Genomic DNA, 14,192 nt, shown 5'->3' on the forward strand with positions numbered 1-14,192 from the left:
TCCACATGCTTTGTGTGCTCTTCTACAAGATCTACTTTCTCTTGTCCTCCCCACCTTGGTAGGTGCCCACCTCCTAATATGCTCATTCTTTGACCCAGCCTAGAAAGAACTTCTGCTTCTGACACACCCCATCCTGCTGCTGCGCTTCCTTTACCCCTGAGCAAGGTTTCTGAGATGCCTACCTGACCACATGCTCCCAAATTCTTCAGGGGCTGCCTGCTCCTCAAGGTCAGAACAGCACCACATCCTGAACTTGGCCCACAAGACCTGCCTTCAGCCTCATTTCCATGGCTTCTGCATAGGAAGAAGCCAGTGCACCGTCTAGACCAAAGGTCTGTGCTTTCCACAAACTACTACTCTGGATCATTAATTTCACTTACTATGTCCTATGGGAAATTAACTGTTTTCCTTTCTGCCCTACCCCCTAGGCTCCCTGTGCTCCTACTACTTAGATTCTCCCTTTCCACAGTACTAATCACTTCACCTTATATGGTCTCTTAGCTCCCCAAGCTATGCTAGCACACCAGTAATTTCTGTGACTGCTGCCTGGCTCAGAGCTGGCATTAGAGGGCAGGCTCTAGTCTCTCTTTTTCACTAACTAGCTCTGTGGTCTCAGCCAAGGGATTTGTCTTTTCTGTTGTAAATGAGACTTTGGTCAAGAATGGGGTAGGACTCACCTCTCTCCTTTTGTCTCTGCTTGCCCCAGTCCTTCAGGGAAATAGCTCTTTTTGTGGGGAAGTATGGCTTAAAGGTTGGCTCTGGCCCCTTGTCTTTTGCTCCAGCTCCAGCCCCTGCTGGTAGACCTGAATCCTTCTCTGACGCTATGGAATGGGCTTTCCAAGTAGCGGAGGTGCTGGACTGGGAAGCAGTCTCACTTCCCGAGGGGAGATGCAGGGCACCCTCCTCCAAGGAGTTGTTCCGGGAGGCTGTCATTGGCTGGAATTCCCACTGTTTGCAATTGACCATGTCCCATTCTCTCACCAGGGAGATAAGCTTTTGCATGGGGGTGACAGGGGGATCTTTAGTTTCAGATTTCTGTGTGAGGTTGATTGTGGTACACTTCTTTTTGGGGGGACTCTCAGAGTGGCCTCCCCAGTGTCTGGGGTTAGCACATAAGCTAGAGCAGTGTGAGTATGCACTGGGATTGCCTGCCCTCTTGGTATTTCGGCACAGGGAGACCTGGATAGTCCGAGTATACTGTTCAGGCTCTTCCATTTGACTGGATCTGGCCAGATTCCCCTTGGCCTTGTTCCATGGAGTCCTTTCATTGCAGTCTTGGAAGTCCATAGGCATGCAGGCTGTGGTCTGGGAAAGGAAGGACATAGTAGCTCTGGGCATGTTATACATTGTCATCGAACCCTTGCCGAAGCTGAATCTCTACGACTTCACTGTTCACCCAGAACAATCCTATCCCTGACATGGGTCACCCATTTTAGCTTTGTTTGATCTGAATGAGGGTGGTGCCAGCCCAGGGGCTTCTCACTCCAACCAGATAGATTATTGGTGTGTCAGGGGACAAGTGGTCAGCATGTCCCTGTGCCTCCTTCAAGGTTCAGAAATCAGTTCCTGTACTAGGAACCAGTGTAGGTCCTGCTCTTTCACTACCATATTCTTTGGTACCTGGGCCTACCCCAGTCTACCCCAGGACTTGTAGCATTTTTTAAAAATATGTTTTAGTTGTAGATGGACACAATACCTTTATTTTATTTATTAAAATTTATGTGGTACTGAGGATCAAACCCAGTGCCTCACACATGCTAGGTGAGCACTTTACCACTGAGCCACAATCCCAGCCTTGTGAGGGCATTCTTTGAGAAGAGTGCCAACCAAGTGAGATTGGGCCTTACTTCTTTGGCATCTCTACTGAACTCTACGAGTGACCCTGGTCCTTCTGTCACCACGTGCAGCTTCCTGATGGGAAAAGCTTCTTCATTTTCAGATTCTTTCTCCTGAGTCCATGACCTGCAAAGACCAAGAGGGGTTGGTTAGTGAATGAAAACTTCCATCAGCTCATCAGCTGGTTGGTCAGGGATAGACAGTGGAGGAAAGGAGTTCCAATTAGATCACTGGCCAATCCTGAGCCTGTTATTCCTTTCACCCCAGAAAGACCAGGTCCCACTAGTAGTTGAGACTTAGCATTTCCAAGAGGAATATAAAGGTCCAAACATGGAATTCTGAGTGAAGTTTTCTTACTTGTATGCCTCACATTGTGCAAGGGCTTCTGAGAGGGATGGAATGTGGTATTCCTCCACCTCCTGGCAGAAGAGAGGCCATTCCCTGCAAACGACAAGGAGATGTCAGACTGGGCAGTTGGGGTGGGAGTTGCATAAGCCTTCAGAGAAGCTCCCTTGATCAACAATGCCAACGTTGGAAATAACAACAACCTCCCGACTGAAGTCTGTAAACCTTTCTTTTGTTGAAGAAGGGGTAAACCTCAGTGATTTCATCATTGATTACTTGCTTTGCTTACTTAAATTCAGATGGTAAAAAGAGTTTTCCAAGTCTCAGGAAGTTGAGAATATGTCGGAACATTTGACCATCCCCATGGATAAGTAGGGTCTGTCCGTATGTGATCCAGTATACTCTCTGAGAGTTGGACAGCAGTTCTGGATACTGGAGGGGGATAGATAGCAGAATCAGTTAGTCCCCAGGGCTAGGTCTTTAGTGAGGGACAGGTCAGTCACCTCTCAATTTTCCCTTACCACACTAGAGCAGATGTTTTGGGATTTCTGTCTCCCTGTCTTACAGGCACAATTGGGAGCAGAACACCCTGGGCGATGCACACCATCTCTGCTTCAAATTTTGATGATCCCCCCTCTCCAAGACATTTGGAACACCATCCTACCTCCTCCTCAGGCCATGCCCCTCAGACAAGCCTCCTCCCTACCCACACTGCTGAGTCCTTTCCAGCATGCTGCTATTCCATTTCTTGCCATAAGGAAAGAGGGCTCTAGGCAGTGGAGTTGGGAGAAGTCCTTGTTCTAAGCAGGTGCTGGAGGCTGTGTGAGGGTTAGTTGACAAGTCCCAAAGCAGCTCAGGCAGGGAAGCTAAAGTGGAAAAGGGAAGCTGGGGTTAGCAGTACCTTCAGCAGGGTCTGCAGGGTGGTTGCATACCAATGGCTTCCAACATAAACTTTGATAATCTGTTGTGGGGAATACACAGTAATCTCTGCTGTCCACTCATCTATGGAAACCAATGAGAGGGAACACATCATATGGACAGAAGGAAGATTATGTATTGCATGTTAAGGCTCCCTGTATTCATCATTAATAAGATGTGGCCTATTCTGAGAAGCAGCAGGAATCCTGACATACCAGCTTTTCCTGGTCCTCAACATACAGCTTCCATGGAAGTGAGGTGGCTTAGAATAACAGTTTTCAGGGTCAACTGGCAACTCTGGAGTGGGAAGCCCTCTGGAATTCCAATCCCAAGGGCACTGTTCCTTCTCCTGACCCACCTCCCTCAAGAAAGCTCAGATGATGATTCCATCTACATTGCCACCTGCCTTGGGTTTCTGGCTGGCTGTGTCATAGTGAGGCCACTTTTGTGGCCATTCATTCATACTGGAGCTAGAAGTCTAGGTTTCTGCTTGAGATTTAGCAGACATCATGGAGCCAGCTTTCAACAAATTACTGTCACTTTTCTAGAGACCAAGCTTCTAGGTATGTCACAGGGCTCTATGCTGGAAAGATGAATCCATGACCCTTTTATTGGGGGAATGACTATATTTAGGTGTTATTTTGATGTTTGAGAACCATTTTCTTATGAGTATTGGGATGAGTACAGGATGTAAAACTAGATTATATGACCAAGAGGCAGGAAGTACAGAATTAAACTAAGAACACCCAAAAACATGGACTGAGTCTGTGTGACTCACTTTTCTACTTCCAGTATGTATCCCTGTCCTGGTACATTGTTGGTGCTCAATAAATATTGAATGTTGCTGAATGATAGCACTACAGCTTAAACCTACCCTAAAAAAACAAGAGGTTATTAACTGTTGAAACATGACTTCACTGACTTTGGACTCAGATTCAAACCCCAGTCGTGTAATTTGAGCAAGTTTCCCCTTGAGCCTCTGCTTCATCTGTTAAATGGACCCAGGAACCATTCTTCTTTGCCTGATTATAAGAAACAACTGAGCACATCATGTTGGTTCCTGGGGCCGTGCAGCCCCAGACTGGGTAGCAGCCCTGTTTGTACTCCTGGGACAAACTGTGGACTTGGACATGAGGATGGGGATCTTAGCATGAAGTTTACATTTAGAAAATCCACAAATGTTGGTCTGATTTTCCCCTCCTCTTCCATCTACAGTTCCTGGTCCTTGCCTGTATCATCTTTCTTTCCTTATTTTTCTAGGATCCCCTAGATATCCCACCACCCCCATGCTAAATTCAAACCCAGTAACTTCCTCATTTACTAAGCACATCCATGGGTGGCAAACTCCTTGGTTCCAGATGAGTCTTCAGAGCCACTTTCATTGGTTCATAGGTGATGTCCCTCTTGTCCAGGAAGGCACAGAGTTCATACACTTCGGAAATGGTCTCAGTCAGGGGAAGCCGGCAAGTCCCCAGCCAGTTCCTGCCCAGAGGAAAGCCTGTCATGAAAAGCCTCAGCACTGTGCCCCACAAGAATGTAGCCTATAAACTTTCCTTGCCTAGAATACATGCACCAACACTGGCTCAAACCTGGCACTGCTAGCATTATTTCCTTTGTTTAACTGGATATCTGGTGGTATCTTCAAAGAAAGTAAGCCTGGACACAACTTTTTAGAACCGAGCTTAACCTATTTCAGCAAATCCTGCTAAATTGACTCATTTCAAGTCTCCAGGTCCTCTCTCAGGTTCAGAAGTCAGGCCAGGGTCCAATCACTTGCTTCCTGCCCCCATAAGTATCTGCCTAAGGTGTCTCAGTCAAGGTGTAGCAGAGAAATTTCTAACACCCTGTGTGTCCATAAAAGAGGCTGACATTAACCCCCATTTCCCCTATCCTTACAAAGGCACTTGTTTTTACCTTCTGTGACATTAGGAGTGGACATGTCTGGGACAGATGGTAAATGGTATGGATGGGCCAAAAGAGTTTCAACCCATAGGATTGGGGGTAAGACAGTGTTGTGAGTCAGCTGATGCTCTCCCCAGGCACTTAGGGAAACCCACTCCTACCTTTAGTTTTGGTACTATGGATTTTGCCACCCTAACAGAGTTGCTCCACTGTTCCTAACTTCAGTTTGCCTTTCTATAATGCAGGATTGGAATCCATGCCCCAGACTTACAGGGATATTCTGAGCTCATCCATCAAGGCAAGGGCCTTGTATCACCACCACCTTGGGGAAATCTGCCCTGCCTTGCTTCTTAGAAGCTCACTCTAGGCTCAGGCCTCTCTATGTGTCTAGTGAGCCTCCCAAGGATAGAGAGAACCTTGCATAAGGGTATTATTGGGTGGGGTGCCCAACTACTCTGAAGGTATGACTGTGGCCAGATTACCTCAGACCCAGCACAAGGAAATGGATGGTAGAGAAAAGAAATATGAATAGCTTAAAGCCCTTGGGCTCTGGGGACCCTTTTACCTTGCCTCCAGCCATCTCCTCAGAGGCTCTAACCCAGTAGTGGTTGTGGAGAGTAAAATGAAAGGTTGACCCTGAGGACACACTCTCCCCCTGGTTTCTGGGGGAAGGCCTCAGGCTATTCCAAGAGAAGGGCGGAAACCCAACCTAATGGGATTGAGCAGCTCCCCAAAGAAGGCCTTACTTGACATGCTGGAAGAGGACTCCGTTCCCTGTGATATACAGTCTGCTTCCATCCAGCGTGCTCTCGATGCGGAGCTGTCCTAGCGCAGAGTCTGGGTACTTGACCAGCAAACCAAGGGCCATCATGTACAGTGGCTTCACAGACTCCAGACCGGCTGCACGCACCCCCTTTCCAGGGCTTGGGGGAGGACAGGAGGTCCGGGAACAGCCACCTGTGCGAGGGATAAAGGTGTGACTCCTAGATCCTTCTTCGGCATAGCTGAATTGGAGGCTATGGGTCTTAATTCCTCTAGCTGCCCCCAAGGAATACTTAAGTGGCTTAGAGGGAGGACATGTCCTTGCATAGACCAAATGTGGATTTTCTCAACTTTAGTATAATTTTTTGTACTCTCAGTCAGGGTTAGAGGTCAAAATTATTTGTTGGAGGCTGAGGTTGTGGCTCTGCAGTAGAGCACTCACCTAGCAAGTGCAAGGCCCTGGGTTCAATCCTCGGCACCACATAAAAATAAATAAAGAAGACAAAGGTATTGAGTCCAAATATAACTAAAAAACAAATATTTTTTAAAAATATTTACTGGTTGGTAAGGCAGGGTGGGGATTTATTTGCTCTATCACTAACATCTGAATTTCAGAAGTCTCAGAGCATTTGGCCTCAGCCTCTGCAGGAAGCTCCATTAGTTCCAAACTTTTCTAACTATTCAAGGGAAAAAATATCAGCAACCGTAGCACAGAGCCAAATGAGAGACACAGGCTTCTAGGATTCACACAGTCCCTACTGTCTCCTTAGGTCTCCTGGGCAGAATTTTCCTCAGAGACATACTATGTAGAGCTACTTTTAGGTATTTGGGTGGCTCATGGGTGGGATCTTGTTCTTCTGCAGCCAGCACACAAGGTATAATCCACAGAACATAATTGTCATAGCCTATAAGAGCCTGCAATAGTGAGACAATGAGCAACCTGCCAGGGAATTTTCATGTATTATCTCCAATCCTCAGATCAACCCTGTGAGAGATTTAGTGCTATCATCTTTTCACAGATAAATTGTGCCCTGAGGGGTTAACTAAGTACCCTCCCTTTGCCCAGTTTTTCAGTTTAGGGCAAGATACTCAGTACAAGTAACTGCAGAGCTAGGCAAGGCAGGGCTGGGTTTTTAAAAACATTTTTAGTTATAAATGGACACAATAACTTTACTTATTTTTTAAATGGTGCTGAGGCTCAAACCCAGTGCCTCACATGTGCTAGGCAAATGCTTTACCACTGAGCCACAACCCTAGGACTGGGGTTTTGATGTCAGCTGTCCCTCTTTAGGGCTACTAGAGTTGTCTCCCTTTTAGGATGCTTTATTAAAGGCTAACCCTGTGCTTTATATTGGAGGAGAGCCTGTCTACAAACACAAATCCATCTTTACATTTCTTGTGTGGAGCAGGTACTACTTTGCCCAACTCATAGTGATCCAAGTTCTCTGAGGATCAGAAGTTCTTGAGGGAGGGGGCTGAACTCATATTCTCAAGAGGGTTGTAAGGCCCTGGGACAGGCTCCTGAGACCTGCTGCAGAATGCAGCATAGGATGAGAATCCATTTGCCTGGAAAGAGGCTGGACCTGAAGACAGGGAATGGCCTCATTCCCATGGAACAAATGTCTGATGATGGCCAGATCAAACTGCATATGTGCAAGTCAGTCATTTTTTTTCCAGCTTTGTTATTTGAGAAGGTTTTACATATTCTCAGAAGGCCAGCTGAGGTCCCCAGAGGTAGCTAGCTTCTAAAACATGCACAGTAGCTTCCATGGATGAACAGGAATTAGGAAATGGGATGATGAAAAGCAAATCAAAACCATAAGATGAGGAGCAGCTGGAATGAAGCAGGGCTAGGAGCTTCATTCTGGCCTGAACAGAAGACAGGAAATACCAGGGACAGACAGAAACAGGCATAGTAGCCAATAGTTGTGAGAAATAGGGAGAAGGGAATTTGGGGTCTAGTGGGATGACTGAGGCATTGGTGGGAAGTTTGCCCAACTATTTCCCAGCTGTGCCTGGAAGAGAAGGTGGGGAGTAGGAGATGGATGCCACAAGTTTCAGTTGCCTAGGATTTCCACATTTGAAGCCCTTGTATCAACTTGAGTGTTTACTGCCTTCTCTGGGCAGTAAACAGGGTAAGTAGCTCCTGCTGCTAGAAGCTTGCCTTAGGACCATCTCTCTCCCCAGGACATTCCAGCCTGGTTCCTTCATCCAGTCTGGGTTCTTCCTGCTCCATGCTGGGTAAGGATTCCTTTGGCCCTGGTAGTTGCCTCCTAATTCCATCATTGGGACACTGAGCAGATAGAGCATGCAGGATTTCAGGCAAAATTCCTATTCTTGGATTCTAAATTACAGCATCCACTTCACTCACCACCACCCCAAAGCCCACAATGGTAATGGGAGGGAAAACGTTCTTGGCTTCTCCAGTTCAAGTCCACCCAGACCCGGAATGTCAAGGGAAGGTGAGGGTTCCCAGGTGACATACCCATGTTCATCCGGTACAACCGTACAGCTTCCGTGAGCTCAGGAATTTCTAGAATTTCCACTTCAGCTTCTAACACATCTATGTTGGAGAAATTATCTGGTAGCAAAATCTTGTGTGAACGGAGAAAATTCACTTGAAAAACAAAGGGAAACAACATGAGTTAACAAGGCTACTTCTGATTTCACTGGAGGTACAGGTTCTGGCAGGTTTTTGGTTTTTCAACATATCCTAGGTTCTCCTTGTTCTGGAACAATTTCTAAACATACCTGATCAGCTTTGATTCAGTGGCTTTCAAGGTGAAAGACCCCAAATTACTTTGCTTTCCTGTGTTTAGAATCCTGTGTTGGAATCCCAAGCCAGGCCCATATGGTGAGCATACTGACTCTGAGACTTATCCTGTGAGTTTGACCCCAGAGCGGTCATTCCAAAGGAGGGAGTTGTCTTGCTACTTAGAGAGAAGGGGCCTGGCCAAGCCTGGGCTGGCAAGTGGCACTTGGAGTTTGTTCCTGCCTGGATTGCAGTGTGAGAGGCAGAGATGGAGCCATCTCTAATGTCCTGTGTGAATTAACCTGGAGATTCAGAAGCATATCACAGACAACTTCCTAGTGACTTGAATCTGAATGGCTGTGGTTCCAGACATTTGAGCCCTTGTATCAACTTGAGTGTTTACTGCCTTCTCTGGGCAGTAGAAGCTGCTGACTGCAGCTTGGAATCAGGGAGCTATTCCCTGATTCTGCTAGCTATCCCTAGCAGAGCTGGTCCTGAGGCAATGGGGAGAGGGAGCTCTTTCCCATGCAAGGTTGGAGATCTCATCCCTCCTTAGGTTACAAGCTCACACTGACCATTCTGCATGATTCTGGGAAAACTGTCACCATTCACCCTTCTTCCCTTGTATTCTGAGCAGGTAGGAACATCCCTTGAAACAATTCTATTTCCTCATTCTATGGTAAGAGGCACTTAGGCCTGGAACTCAGTTGGAGATATTAAGGGCAGAGAAAGAGTTCAGCTGAACACTCTGACCTTTACACTGACTTCTGAGGCCTCTGACATCACCTCAGGGAGCTTCAGTGCCTCTTTACAGTCAGGCCATCCCCAAAGAAATAGGAACTAAAATAACTCTGATCCAAGTGAGAGTCTGTACTGCAATGTGCTTGCCTCCAGAAAGACTGTGGTGCTTTTGCACCTCTGCCCAAGGAAACTCTGAGGCCCTATACACCACACTGGGCCTCTGAGGAGTATGGGATGTGGGGTGGGGAATGGTAGGTGGCCCCATCAGCCTGCTCCACCCATGGACAGAGCAATCACCAATGAAGCGGAACTCGCTGCACTCGCACTCGATCAGGGCCACAGTTTCAGCCAGCCACAGCAGGTTGTCTTCAGTCACTAGGCTTGGATACTTGGCCACCAGGTCTAAGGGCAGGAAGCAGTAGTGCACTTCCTCTTCTGTGTCTAAAAGTGGTGTGTCCATGAGCCCCAAAGGTGCCTTGTCATGTAGGCCTGGAGGAGAACACACAGGAGGCATCACCTGAGACCAGGACTCTCATTATCCAGGGTTCCCAGTAGAAGCTGGAGAGACCACCCAGGAGAGTGCCTGCCACACACCTCCTTTCCCTCTCTCTCTTTTCAGATGTAGCCCTAAGGTTCAGAAGGAGTGAGGTGGGGACTAGAACATGGAAATCTGTAGACATTTCTTCTATAGACATTTTGGCTTGTGTACCCAAAGTCACTAAATTTATTTGTATATTTAGTTCTTTTTAATGGACCAAACCAACCACTGTGACTTATAGATAAAACATGATTTTGACTCTCCTGGAAGTTCAAAACCCATCATTAATCATGAATGCCTTGTTCTGGTATCCCAGATTGGCTGACTATGCTGCAAGGCACTCACTTGGAGACATTCTTTAGTGGCTGGAGGTAACTTGAAAGGATGGTGAAGTTCCTGACTTCTGAGTGGGAATGGAATGCATCCTAGCTTTGCCTAAGTGAAACCAGTGTGTACAGGAAACAGCATGGAGGAGGATCTGAGCAGCAGTGAGCAAGAAGCCATGGAGAGGGCATGTGGTAGAGTACTAGGTCAAAAGAGATGACCAAGAGGTAGAGAAATCATCCAGAATGAACTCAAAGAGATGGGACTATTGGGACTATGAAACTATTCTCTGGATGGAAGTCCCTCTGTTAAGGTGAGAAGAGGGGAAGCTGGTGTGGTCTTCAGAGGGGCCAGCCTATCTATGATTGTACCTGTGAAGGCTGGGCTTTTTATTGGAAATTCTGAGGGTTTGCTGATACACTTCCAGGTTCGCCAGTAGTTCAAAGATGCTCTCTCAGCAACAGGTATATCTGCAGGCCGCACACGGAGGTGGTGTTTCCCTTCCTTCAGATTATCTAGAGTCTATGAGATAAAGAATATTGCTGCCTTGAAAATATGAACCTAGTAACTATCAGTTTTAGAATGAATACCAGGAAAAACAGTATGTGACTCACTTTGGTAAAGTATTTTTAAATAAATCAACTCAATCATAAAAATGTAAAAATTTAGGACTATAAGATGAAATACTAATATTCAAAATCCCAATGACAATATCTCTCTTTTTCTTTTTAAAGTGTTGTAAATGGACAGAATGCCTTTATTTTATTTGTTTATTTTTATGTAGTGCTAAGGATAGAACCCAATGCCTCACACATGCTAAGCAAGCACTCTGTCACTGAGTTACAGCCCTAGCCCTCTCTGATTCTTTTTTAAAATTTATAAATAAAAGTTTAGCCAGGAGTGGTGGTGTATGCCTATAATCCCAGAGGCTCAGGAGGCTGAGGCAGGAGGATTGCAAAATTCAAGGCCAGCCTCAGCATATTAGTGAGACCTTATCTCAAAATAAAAAATAAAAAAAGGCTAGGGATGTGGCTCAGTGGTTAAGCACCCCTGGGTTAATACCTGTTACCTAAATAAATAAATAAATAAAAGGTTTATTTGGCTCATAGTTCTGAAAGCTGGGAAGTTCAAGATTGTGAGGCTATCTGGTGAGAGGCTTCTTGTTGGTGGGATTCTGCAGAATCTCAAGGCAGAGTGGGGCATCACACAGTGCAACAGAAAATCTATCTCTTCTCATTCTTGAAACAATTTTTTGGTCTTATAATTTTATGTTGTATAATGATAATTTATCTTGCAAAATCTAGGGAGTTAATTTATATTTAAACATTTAAAATTTGATTTTTTTGCTATAATTTTTCTTTGATAGTTGAAAAACCTTTCCAATCTGTTCTCTTTGTGATTTGGTCATGATGTTTATCCTAATTCTGGGAGGTGAACTAAGTAATGAGGCCAAGGTGTAATGTCACAGGGTTCCTCATTTTTCAAGTCACTCTCTCACACATTTGCTCATTTACCCTGATACAACTCTGTGAGACAGATGCAGTGTTTTGCTGATGAGATAGTTGAGGTCAAAGGCTTTGAGGCTTGCCCAAGAGGCCTCCCAAATCTAGAGCAGCTTGGCTTAAAGGAGTCAGTGACCAGGGGTGGATGAGGCTGGAGTAGAGTACTACAACTAGGCAGGGCTAAAGCCCAGGGGAGAAGGTAGGCTGAGAGTCTTCATGCTGCATTAACCCAGGGAGGGACCTTTTCCTCCTTAATAATCCTGTAGGAAGTAGATTTTATCATAATATCAAGCTGATTTTTTTTCTGACCTTACTCTAGAAAAAAATAGTATTTTCCTAATAAAATTTTAGAAGCAGAAGGGTGACTTTTTTTTTTTTTAAACCTCTATTTATTTTTATATGGTGCTGAGGATTGAACCCAGTGCCTCACATGTCTTAGGCAGGCGCTCTACTAAGCTACAACCCCAGCCCTGGGATAGGTGACCCTTTAAAGGCACCATGACCAACTTTATCCTCTAAGAAATGGGCACATTGCCTCAGATTCAATATTAACAAAGGAACCTGCTTCTAATTCCTAGCTATACAGATGGGAAGCCCTTGTGAGGTTGCTCTTGGAAATCCTGTATGTTGAGAAGAGCCCCCTGGTGGCCACAGCAATAAACGGGCTTTACATAAGTGCTTAAGGTCTGCAATAAGAAATGGACCAAAGTGGGAGAATCTTCCGCATTTTGATAACTGGATTATTTGTGGGAGACCTGGGCAATGGTGGAGTTGTGGGAAGTGTTTTCCTGGGACACTCAGCTATAGAGGACACACAGCACATGCATGGAACACTGGGAGTCTGTCACTCATCTATTTGAAAAATATTCATTGTGCATTGCCAGGGCCAGGTCAGATATCGTGATTGGACTCAAAGAGCTGTCAGCTTGGGTAAAGAAAGACATGAAGGCCAACAATTTACATATGCTGAGATAAGCTCTAGCATGAGTTTGAAGTTTCTGGACCTCCAGGAACCCTAGAAATTCTTTTTACAGCATTAGAAGGGGATACCAGCTTTCTGGTCCCTCAGGCCTGGGACTGCACACTGCTTTAGCTTCTGTGTCAATTTGTCAGCTATCCTGAGGGGGGAAATTGGGGAGATAGGGGTTTCTGTTATGAGTGAGTAGTTGGCCTCCAGCCAAGAGGAATTATGGATACTGGGGATGTATCTCAGTCGGTGCTATAGCAGTTGCCTAACATGTGAGAGGTCGGGTTTGGTTCCCACTACTGAAAAAAAAAAAGTCTCACAGATGCTAGGAAGGCCAGAAGAGATTCTGCATCCATGGGTCAGCAAGAATACTGAGTTAAAATGAAGGAAGACAACTTGGCAGAATTTGAGAACTGAGACAAAAAGGAAAATGGTGACTGTACCTAGGAGGGACAAGGCAGGGCGGGGGGTTGGTGGGTAGAGATGTACACCCAGCTACTTGTGTCTGTGCCTTCAATGTGGCATTGTTGAGGTGCACAGAGATTGAAGCAATGAAGAAGATTAATTGAAAGCAGTAAATAAGAACCAGAGAGCCCTGAAAGCTGGCTGAGGGGATTTCAAACAAGAGCAGAGGTCTCTGGAAGCTGGCTGAGGGGATCTAATTTGTCCCTTGGTTAAGAAAAACCATTTAAAGAAGGTTTCTTGACACCATCCAGTCAGTTAGCAAGTCCTATGACTCCATTTTTCTCCTTCTCCGTTTTCCCCTCATCTTAGTCTTTTGGTCCCCAGGCCCTCTCCACACTTGAAAGAGCCCAAATAACACTGTTTTCTTCCTTCCTTCCCCCTTTCCTTCCTTCCTCCCTTCCATCTTGCTCCCCTCCCCTCTCTGTCTCTCTCTCTCTGTCTGGCTAGGCAAGCATTATCCCTAAGTTACATCTCCAGCCCTGTCAACCACTGTTCTTAACCAGCTATCTACCACTGTCACCCAGTCTCCCCAAGCTTCAAGTTCCTGACATGCAAAGTAGAGATAGTCAAATCTGGAAGGTACTATTGTAAGGATTAAAGGAAATAATATATTAATTTTCTTCCTCTTGGTGTTTGGATTCCAAATAACCTTTTTAGTCTCATCTCCCACATTATTTCTGTTTTCACTGCATAATCAGTGACATCAAATTCCACCAAACTCCAAAAATACTTCATGCTCTTTGATTCCTCCTCAGATTTATGAATGTTAATCCCTCTACCAGAAAATTCCTCTTTCCATTTCTCTGCTTGGAGAGCCTGGTACCTCCCCCAGCCAGAGGAGGTTATCCTCTGCCTTTGTTGCCAGACACCTGCAAGCTTTTTTTTGCAGGTGTCTGCGTTAGATTCAGGCCAGACCTTCTCCCTATCCAGAGGTACCTTGGGGAGGGACTGGGTGATGCATCCCACCTTCTAGTCTAGAACCTCGCATGTACAAAGTGTCTTTAATGTTGTGATACATGAAAGAATTCATGAAAGGGAAGGGCCTGAGGCTGAGTTCTCTAGACAGACACAGGGGAGCCCTCCCCCCAAAAAAGCTGGCAGGGAGGTAGACTGTACTCATAAAACTAAGATCCCAAGTAT

The 14,192-nt window shown here is 45.7% G+C and overlaps 1 protein-coding gene across 1 annotated transcript in view; it reads right to left on the reverse strand.

Moving 5' to 3' along the window:
• The window catches only part of Kctd19 (potassium channel tetramerization domain containing 19), a 30,053-nt gene that overhangs the window by 2,215 nt on the left and 13,646 nt on the right, over nucleotides 1-14,192 (reverse strand). The window contains exons 3-12 of the mRNA XM_026413293.2: nucleotides 10,490-10,640; nucleotides 9,554-9,745; nucleotides 8,249-8,380; nucleotides 5,748-5,958; nucleotides 4,421-4,581; nucleotides 3,083-3,183; nucleotides 2,471-2,613; nucleotides 2,194-2,277; nucleotides 1,848-1,962; nucleotides 678-1,305 (exon numbers count right to left, since the gene is read on the reverse strand). Coding sequence (XP_026269078.2) covers nucleotides 678-1,305; nucleotides 1,848-1,962; nucleotides 2,194-2,277; nucleotides 2,471-2,613; nucleotides 3,083-3,183; nucleotides 4,421-4,581; nucleotides 5,748-5,958; nucleotides 8,249-8,380; nucleotides 9,554-9,745; nucleotides 10,490-10,640 — 1,918 coding nt within the window. The remainder of the gene's footprint in view (nucleotides 1-677; nucleotides 1,306-1,847; nucleotides 1,963-2,193; nucleotides 2,278-2,470; nucleotides 2,614-3,082; nucleotides 3,184-4,420; nucleotides 4,582-5,747; nucleotides 5,959-8,248; nucleotides 8,381-9,553; nucleotides 9,746-10,489; nucleotides 10,641-14,192) is intronic.

Source organism: Urocitellus parryii, chromosome 15, assembly GCF_045843805.1.
Source record: "Urocitellus parryii isolate mUroPar1 chromosome 15, mUroPar1.hap1, whole genome shotgun sequence".
Classification (NCBI taxonomy): domain Eukaryota; kingdom Metazoa; phylum Chordata; class Mammalia; order Rodentia; family Sciuridae; genus Urocitellus; species Urocitellus parryii.